This window comes from Coenobita brevimanus, unplaced genomic scaffold (assembly GCF_032717465.1).
Source record: "Coenobita brevimanus isolate Jiangsu-jjx unplaced genomic scaffold, ASM3271746v2 jjx.HiC_scaffold_281, whole genome shotgun sequence".
Classification (NCBI taxonomy): Eukaryota; Metazoa; Arthropoda; class Malacostraca; order Decapoda; family Coenobitidae; genus Coenobita; species Coenobita brevimanus.
Window position 1 is genome coordinate 37,501 of NW_027643774.1, and position 10,146 is coordinate 47,646.

At 41.6% G+C, this 10,146-nt stretch overlaps 1 protein-coding gene across 1 annotated transcript; it reads right to left on the reverse strand.

The window, feature by feature from the left end:
- Positions 1 to 7,365: 7,365 nt before the first annotated feature.
- On the reverse strand, positions 7,366 to 9,388 carry LOC145390091 (uncharacterized). Its single transcript, XM_080265156.1, has 2 exons — positions 9,302 to 9,388; positions 7,366 to 7,873 (listed from the first exon to the last, which is right to left on the reverse strand). The coding sequence occupies exons 1-2, from the start codon at positions 9,365 to 9,367 to the stop codon at positions 7,625 to 7,627; spliced, it is 315 nt and encodes a 104-aa protein (XP_080121282.1). The 5' UTR covers positions 9,368 to 9,388; the 3' UTR covers positions 7,366 to 7,624.
- Positions 9,389 to 10,146: the final 758 nt, after the last annotated feature.

The following is a 10,146-nucleotide window of genomic DNA, read 5'->3' on the forward strand; positions in this document are numbered from 1 at the left end:
CTCACCCTCTTATCGTCCGAGTACCACTGACTGACCAATGGAATGCCATGCTTGTTCAGCCCAGAAACTCGTGTGAAACTTTACCCAACCATTTTTACAACCATTAGAGGGCACGGAGGCCCTCTCACCTTCAGGGTAACTCTAGTATTTTATTCTAGCTAATACAAGAGGCAGTTATGCACCTGTGAGCTATTTATAAGTGTCTGAGAGCGTTAATGCTGTAAATATTAACCCTCCAATGATCGTGACAACCCTAGTACTTTTATGTATTAGACTCCAGACGATTTTATTCAGCTGGGATTGGGTCTTAGGAGCCTGAGTGCATAAGAGAAAACCGTCGTAGAGGAAGCATCAGGGACCGTAGCAAAGTCAGAAATTATACTTAGATGTTTACCATACTCTATTCACTTTCACTTTGCCTAATAATGACATCTCCTCACCTTAAATGCTGGGCAGTAAGGATACATTAACACTAGAATATAGAACAATACTCTCTTTTCCCTAAATGGACCTAAAAATACCATCTATCCATCTTGAATGCTGAGTTGTAACGATAGATGAACACCAAAACATGATGCTAGTCACGAAGGAGTGCTATGTAAAGGATGTAGAGCCATACCATTGTCATTTCTTGGCATTGGGCTACGTGAAATGAGTAAAATGACCTACACAAGGAAGGAATCTGGCCCTTGTTAGAGGAAGACCGGTATAGTCACGAAAAGGTGTTATGGAATGGATACAGAATTTCACCTTAACTTGGCCTAAAATTGCCATCTCTCCATCTTGAATGCTGAGCTGTAACAAGAACCTGACATTAGAATATGATGCTAGTCACGAAAAAGTGCTGTTGAAGATATGTAGAGCCGTGTTATCGTCTTCTTCTGCCTGTAATTATCTATCTATCTATCTATAGCCCGACGCCCTAATCCCGCAAAGGGTGGCCGCAGACAAAACGCCTCCAAGTCACTCTGTCACCCACCATTTGACTACCCTCCCCCCAACTCACCCCCCCTCCCTCATATACCTCTCAACTCCATCCCTCCACCTCATCCTCGGTCTACCCCTCCCTCTCCCTCCCTCCACTTCACCTACATACACCCTCTTAGTCAGTCTTTCATTCTCCATTCTCTCCACATGTCCAAACCACCTCAGTGTATTTCTCCTAATCTTCTCAACCACATCCACATCTACCCCACAACGTTCCTTCACTTCTTCATTCGTCAACCTGTCCCTCCACGTCACTCCATATGCTCCTCTCAAGTAACTCATTTCCACTGCTCTCACTCTTGACTTGTTCCCCTCTTGCAAGGTCCACGCCTCGCTTCCATACGTCAGGGTAGGGATCACAATACCATCATGCAGTGACTTCTTAACTTCCATACTCACCTCCCTATTTCTCATCACTGCTTTCAGTGTACCAACAACCTTCCTTCCCTCCTGTACCCTTTCACGTACTTCATCCCCCAAAGTTCCATCCTTACTCATCACACTACTCAAGTACTTGAATGCACTCACATTCTTCATATCCTCACCATCCAACCTCACTGCACACTCTGTGACTTCATTCCTCTCAAACACCATAACTTTACTTTTGCTTACATTAACTTTCAGCTTCCTGCTCCTACACACTGTCCCAAATTCATTCACCAAACGTTGCAACTCCCATTCATCTTCACTCAACAATACCGTATCATCAGCAAACAGCAACACCGGAAGCTTCCAAATCTCACCCTCATTCATTAGGGCCAGCCCCACATCCACTGCCCTACCTTGCACCTCCTTTACAACCCCATCCATATATATATTAAACAGCCATGGAGACATCACACACCCCTGTTTCAGTCCCACATTGAGATCAAAGAACTCACTCAGCTCACCATCCACTCGCACCATAGCCCTAGACCCCTCGTACATACTCTTCACAGCACTCAACAATTTCCCCTCCACTCCATATATTCTTAATACCTTCCACATACCTTGCCTATCTATTCTGTCATAAGCTATCTCCAAGTCCATGAAGGCAGCATACACTTTCCTTCCCTTCTCTAGATACTTCTCCACTAAACATCTTAGAACAAATATCTGATCTACACACCCTTTTCCCTTCCTTAATCCCCCTTGTTCTTCTCCAACTAGCTCCTCTGTCATATGCCTAACCCTATCAATGAGTATTCTACCATATATTTTACCAGTCACACTAAGAAGGCAAATACCCCTATGGTAAACCACATACTTCTCTCTCCCCTTTTCCTTTGTACAGAGGAACAATTATACCTGATTTCCAGTCCTATGGAACCCTTCCCTCTTCCCAAGCCAATCTACACAACTTCCATATCCACTCCACAACAATCTCACCCCCATACCTAAGCATTTCACCACACACTCAATCAATTCCTGGGGCCTTTCCCAGCTTAATCTTCTTCATCGCTTCCACTACTTCCGCCCTACTGATCTCTTCCTTCCTCCTCTCATCTCTTCTTCTCCCAGCCATTCCCCAACCACTTATTCTCACACTGCTCTCACTCTCTACATTCAACAAATCCTCAAAGTGCTCCTTTCATCTCCTCAATTTCTCTCTCTTCTCCACCAACAATCTATTATTCCTATCTTTCACTCCCCTATTATTTCCCCTTTCACACTGCCTTACTTTCTTTACCTCCTTCCAAACAATTTCTTACTCTCCCTCCATTTCATACTCAGATTCCTCCCAAACTCTTCATCCACTTTCTTATTACTCTCCTTCACCAGTCTCTTAACCTCCCTTCTCCTGCTCACATATACCTCTCTCTTCTCTCTCTCACCTTCTCCCCTACCTCTACTCGCCAACCATTCACCATATGCCTTCTTCTTTTGTTCCACAGCTCGTTTCACCTCATCATTCCACCATGTTGTCCCTTGCACACCCTTGCATCTCCTCCTCACTCCACAAACCGCCTCACACGCTGCCTATCTCTTCCCTGAATATCTTACATACGTCTTCCACCCCTTCCATCTGCTTTAGCTCATACCTTCCCTATCTTTCTTCCACTATGCTCTTATACTCTGTCATTTTCTCACTATCTTGCAATTTCTCCACTCTTCTCACAGGAGCTGCTTCCTCCTGTCTTCCCCTTCGCCTCCTCAACCACTTTCTTGGCATCTTTACCTTGGCCATCACTAAGTGATGGTCCGAGACTCCATTCCCCCACCCTCTCCACACTCTTGCATCTAACACTTGTCTTCTCATTCGCTCATCCACACACACGTAGTCTATCATTGCCTTTCGTTCAACAAGTTCACCATCCATCCTCCTCATTACTCTCCATGTATACCGGTGGATCATCTTATGATGGAAGTAGGTGTTGGCTATTGCCAACCCCTTACAAGCACAGATGTCCACCAAAGCACTACCATTCCCATCTACTTCAGCTGGCACACCCCACTGACCAACCACTCCATCCACTCGTAGATTCCCAACTTTGTAATTATGCTATGAGAAATAAGCAGCAAATATAAGATCTCAGCCATGTTAGGTCTGATAAACTATACATACAGCTTAAGAGGGAAGAGTATCAGACAGCATTCGGTACATCTCATATGATAATCCCCAGTGTCATTTGTGGTCTTCGCCCTTTGGAACTCTGAATATGGATGTTTGGATGCTATTTCTCGTAATCTTGAGAGTGCAAGTGTGATGCGTAATGTGCACGAAGTTTCGTGTAGACAGACGAACGTGTATGAGAGAATGTTGGCCAACCCTCTGTGTACTAAAACACTGAAGTTTTCAGCAAAGAAAGATGGTCAGGAACTATGTTTTGAGGGCTGATGAAAGGGGAGTTCCAGCTCTGTCATCAACCTTGGGAGTACCACCCTATTCCACTGATGCTACAGGGTTGTAATGAAAGAATCCTTACCTCTGGTAATAACAAGATAAACACTTCTTTCTTTTTTTTACGCCATGTCGATAAGGACTAAGGCGTTGCCCCTGGGTAGAGGACTTTGATTTGGGACATGTAGCGCTTTATGACTGGATGCCCTTTCTAATGCCTACCAATGACCCTTGAGTGGACTCGTTGTTTTGAACCTTCGACCCTTTGGTCAGAGCGGCATGTTCTAATTCACTGAGCCACAGTTGCTGAAAAAAAAAAAAAGGGAAAAAAAAAAAATCCAGAAAGAAAATAAAAGGACATCTGCATGGATGGCAAATCAATTGTATTACTTCACCAAATGTTAGTAATACTTTATACATGGAATTATGTACAACTACACTATGCCTGATGAATACAGATTACTTTGCCTCCACAATAAACATAATCTTATAATTCATATCGTTTATAAAGGCATAATACCTATACAAAATGCATATAAATAATTATGTACATGGACATTCTTCCACTCCAGCAGTTTAATTTTCCTGAACATACACCACCAAAAATTACCCGAATTGTACACCTTGGCATAATGAGTGTAAAATGAACAGAACGCATCTCAGAATGATTGGTAAACCTGGTTGTGGAGTGATGCAATTGAAGCGATTACATTGGTGTAGTGGTAGGTTTTGGTGATCATCATCTACTCACTTGATGTAGTGCTGCTGCCTACTTCCTTAGTGGCTCCAGACTGAGTGACATGCCTAATAGTTTCCTGCAATCCAGGAATCTATTTAAAATGTTGGATGGTAACCACATCAACCAAATAACAGGGCACTGTGGAGTCTTATGGTGCTCCTGTTAACTGGGTGGAGAGGCACAAATGCAGCATCCATCCAGGAAACCAATCTCCACACTTTTTCCCACATCTTGCTGTGGCAAATGCTGTCCAACACAAGAGAACATTAGTTCATTGTACGAGTATTTTACCATTCATCCATCCGTCCATCATCCAATCCTACATTGCCCTATGATTCATCATCTAATCCAGTGCTGCCCCATGAGGAGCGTAGGAGCCTGGGGCTAGGCAGTTGGTCCTGACATTTAAGATGAGAGTGACCAGCCTCACTCGTCATTGAGTGGTATTACCTGACCAATAAACCCCAACCATCCCTTGGATATAAACCTGCACAGGCTCAATCCGACTGGAGCGTCTTAATTGCCCACTAAACCATCAGATACTATAATTTGGTTATATGGTTACCACCCAGCATAGTAAATGGTTTTCTGGTTAAAGGAAAACATTAGGCTCATCACTCAGTGTAGTCACCGGTAGATAAAAAGAAGTGGAAAGAATGAAGCAGAGAAAGACAGAGGAAGAAGGATGGAGAGAAGGAAGGAAAAGAGAAAAGAGCCAGCACCCGAGAGCAGCACTACATAGAGTTAGTGGATGATGAGTGCCCCTACCAACCACAAAACTCAACGCCAACAGCATCTGGTGTTCCTAGGCGGTCACCCATCCAAGTACAGTACTAACCAGACCCAATGATGCTTAACTTCACCAACTGGACAAGAAGCGGTGCATTCAATGTGGTATGGCTGTTAATGTAGCCAACTGCCTGCCTGCTGTCAATGGGCTGCTTGGCCAGGCAGACCAAGGTTACTCTGCTGTTACTTTTACTACTGCTACTACACTGATGTATGGTGCAGTAACCATACTGACAGAGGTATGTACAAAGAATGTGGTTTTCACATTCTTTGGTCATACGTTTCAAATCTGCAGGTGTGTCCAGCATTCAGATACTTTTTGGTGAGTCTACATAACCACGTAACCCTTGCATTATGTGGCATAAGATATCTACATACAGAAGACCACTCTTACTCCGATACAATTGAAATACAAGTTATATAAGAGTAACTGCTGGGGATAAAGACTGATTAATATGTTGGTGAATCAAGTTGTCACGGAAGTATTTTTTTTACAACCCAGGATACGATCTGGATAACAAAAAACTGACCATACAACTGTTTTGAAGACATAATTACCTTCATATATATTTACACTGCCACACCAGCATCAACTATATTAAAAAAAAAATATATAATAATATGTTTAGCACCTAAAGTTCTATTACCAACATGTTATATAAAAGCCCTGCAGTTAAGCCAGCAAAACTTCTGTCTAACATACTGCATACATAAGAGAAAATAAAAAATAAACTTAACCAACGTATTCCTGATAATCAGTAATCAAAATGGTAATGTGATACTTTGTATGTACAATTTTCTACAGATGAATACTTTAACTTTTAACTAATATCGAACATGTACATATTTAGTAACACTGTGTATATATATATTCGAAGTTCAACAAGCCAACAGTGTAAAAATCTCAGCTTGACTTACAGTTATCTTCACCAGCATTTATATCAACAGCTCCTTCACAAGGCACTGTATTAAGTGTCTAACTGGCCACTGGAGCAACAATATTTCATGCACAATTAACATTACAGAAGATGACCTACGTGTGTCTGTGGGGTACTTATTAATATAGCAACTGTAATATATCAGCTGGAAAACTTTTTGTTCAGCAATGCATTTGATTAATTTAATAATACAGTACACACTGTGCCAATACTGTAATTGTCTATGTGTGGCATATTACTGAAGAAAGATAACATGAAAGTTCTTAAAGAACAATAAGATTCTATGTGCCCCCAATTTTTTTTCTTCTTAAAACTAACTTTGATTCTTCTTCACGTCAGTATCTGGGGCACTGAGTGGTCAACTAAGTTCACTTGTTCTAGAATTCAATCACACAGCCTTTTGTAAAGGGAAAGGGTAACTGGGACTAGCTAGCTGTTGCTGATTCTTAGACTTTAGGTGTTTAAGGTGATGACATAAATGCAGAATCCTCTTCCAACTCTGCACTGACATACAGTATGATTGTAGCAACTCCACTTTGTCTGTGTTGCAAGCAGTCTGCAGGACAAAAAGGGGCCAACCTTTCTCCTTTGATGCATGTGTCAATAAAGATAAAGACCTGTGTTCTGGATCTCCTTACCCTATGTAAAATGTGTAAAATTGGATTACAATGATAAGAATACCAATAAAAATACAATAAATGCTTCAGTTAGCAAGACTCCTAGAGCATACTAGAATAACCTTAGGTGCATGAAAAACATAATCTCTGTAATATAAATGCTAAAAATGTAAGGTTAGACAAGTTAGTTAGCAGAGTGCTATGTATAGCCTCATACCATCACCCACATATATCATCTTTAAGTTTTCAACACCAGTAAATCCTTCACAATGTATCAGGGTCACTATGATGAATACAAATAATAAAAACTAGCTGTGTACAGAATAAAGTCCCATTTTCCTCATGTGTAAAAGACTGTGTACATTATATACATTCTCCTTCTGTTTTCCTCCTTTACATTTCTGTACCCTATTCATCCCAATTATCAGTGGGAAACAGGGAAAGGACAATGATTATGATGAATTACATTTACACAGTACCCATTATCACAGTTTTTTATCTTGAGAAAGAACTGTTTCTCATGCCATCAATGGCACTGCACTGCACAGTATATGTGGCATATGCTATTGCAAAGCATTCAATTAAACAACAGTAGTTTTACCATACTGAAAGGAAAATAATTTCACAGAATGTTCTCTTAGATACCGAGAAGGAAGAAACATGTGGTGTATCATTCTACTAAGAATAAAGCTTTGCCACTACAACTCTGTCTGTTAATAATCTTTTGCATAACCTACTCAAGTACTTGTTTGTTGGCATTTTCATCATCTTTCACTGGAGTAAGAAGATTACTGAGGTATTTGGTGGTGGAGATTGCTGGTGTGGTGGTGATGGCAGGGATGGGGTCGGGAACAGGAGTGATGGAAGGGGTGATAGTGGGAAGGCTCGGGGCGGTAGAAGCAGCTGCCAAAAGGGGTGAAGAAGTGCGTGAATCTGAGTCAACGTGCCCACTGACTTCTCCAGTGCTGACAAATGGGTTGATCTGTGTAAGAAAAGCAAATCCATTACATTCAGCAAACATAATACACTAAGTTATCATTCATGATGTTCTTTTCTGCTACAAGTCCACAGCAACTAAATTACTGAAAAACTGCATCCCTGTACTGTATGAAAGTTCCACTGCTACCTTTTATAGTCTGCCAGTTTACCCCAATTTCAGTCCTGAATGTTTAAAAATAATGTGATATTTTGGAACACATTTGATTTAAAATGAGCACTGCTTGTGCTGAACATCAATAAAGAGAAATGTGATGCTGCCACATAGCTGTGATGTAATGTTGAGGCCCCAGAGGTTGATTTCACTGTGTTTGTACCAGACAGCTTTTTTTTGTGTTTAAGTCTCCAGCAATTACAGTTATGTATCTTTGTTAGGGGGAGAAGCTGAGGGTTGTATTGCACTGCTACAACATGGGAGGTGCTGGGGGAATGCAAATTTTAAAAAATATTTATTTCATGTTTGAGGCCAGATTTGACACTAACTGTATTTTGAATGTGGTGTCATTCTGGAAGAGAGACTGTGATGTCTGTGATGTGTCTTTGCAGAGGATGGATGGATGAGGCCTCCTCCATGGCCATCAGTTCTGTCTGTGTGGATGTGAAAGTTTTGACTATTGTGTGGAGTTTTCTGTGTGCATGTGAGAATCGTTTTTTGTACATGTACAATGAGCATGTTGTGAACAAGAAAATATTTGTCAATTTGTAATTTTTGTGTTGAGGCCATCAACATTTGGGTGTGATGTGTTTAGGCAGCATCTTCCAGGAAGTGTGCATCAAGTGTAGGTCTGTGTATTATGTGTAATGTTTGTGTGCAGCAGCTGAGTTGCTGTAGCAATGCTTCTGTGAGTTGGGGGAATGTTGGAGGGGGCGGATAGTATTGTAGTTTCGAATGACTGGACAGGTGTTTGTGTAGGTGTTGCACCTGTCACATACCCATGTACTGTGGTGTTGTTTGATATATGAAGATGTGGTGCATGTGAGAAAGAACCATTCTCTGAAAGAATTATATTGAACAAATTTACACATTCATCTTGTGTTTGTCATGTGTATGGAACAAACCTGGCAAGGGTACTGTGTCTAGCCCAGAATTGCTCTCATTGTCCCCAGCAAGCGTGAGGAGGAGAAAAACGAATGCCAGAGAGTCATCTCCCTTTGAGTAAAAAAAAAAAAAAGCTCATGAAGCAGCTGCCCTCACAAGGGAGACAGCACCCAGCCAGCCTGATCAAGTTCCTCCTGGCGGGACACAGAGAAGACTAGGCAAGTTTTGTTCCCAGGTCAAAGGCATAGCTGCTGCTCCTCACCTGGGGTGCACAGTGCCACCTTAGGATGGCTCTCCTCCAGCACTTCCTGGGAGGATGGAATACATTATTAAAGATGTCGACTGATTGACAGACATACAGTGTTACTGTCTCACCTTACTGGCTGCTTGAGCTTTAGCTTGTGCTTTTTTCTCAGCCTTCTCTGTGGTCTGCTGGGCCATCTGAACGGCAGGAAGGCGAGCCTTAGGCTGAGGGCTTGATTCATCTTCCAAGAATCTAATAAAAGCCTGCGAGAGTGACTGTTGGGAGAGGCAATAAATCAATCAAAGTTCATACGTTATTTTGGGCCTATATACAAAGAAACGGCAAAGTAACGACACTAATTCTTAATGTACCAGATTTTGTACCAATGATGTACACATTTTGTATCAATGATGTAAAGAAAAAATAGTACACAATCCTTCCAAGGATATCTCATCCATCACTTACAGTGTGGTCGAGGACATCCACTTTCGATGTGACTCTAACATTGCTCGCAGGTGGTGCAAGGAAGTTAGCAATAGATGATAGCCACGAAGAGCCTTGGGTGTCCAGTCCTGTTCTGGCCCGCTCCTCCCCAGAGAAATCCAGTACCTCTGCTATGACACGTAACACTTCTGACCGCTTGTCTCCTGGGGTAGCAAAGTACCCCACCAGCAGGTTCCGCACCAGCTGCCTGAGGGTACACCAACACCATAAATTAACAAGACAAGTCAACAATCTAGTATAAGGTCAACAATCTAGTATTTTATACATGTCAACAATCTAGTATTATATACAAGTCAACAATCTAGTATTTTATTCATAAACAATCAAATATTTTATACAAGTCAACAGTGTAGTATTTTATACCAGTTAATGCTACAAGATTTTATACAGCAAAGATGAGTCATACCAGTCTGACTGTTAATACTGGTATCATTAATTCTCTCTTGGCTGAGTCCAGCTAATCTATCTATCT

Excerpts from the sequence above, each read along its gene's own strand:
- LOC145390091 (XM_080265156.1), bottom strand. The coding sequence starts at position 9,367 with ATGGCCCAGCAGACCACAGAGAAGGCTGAGAAAAAAGCACAAGCTAAA. Across the intron at positions 7,874-9,301 it reads AAGCTCAAGCAGCCAGTAAG|ATCAACCCATTTGTCAGCAC; the intron begins GTGAGACAGTAA and ends TTTCTTACACAG.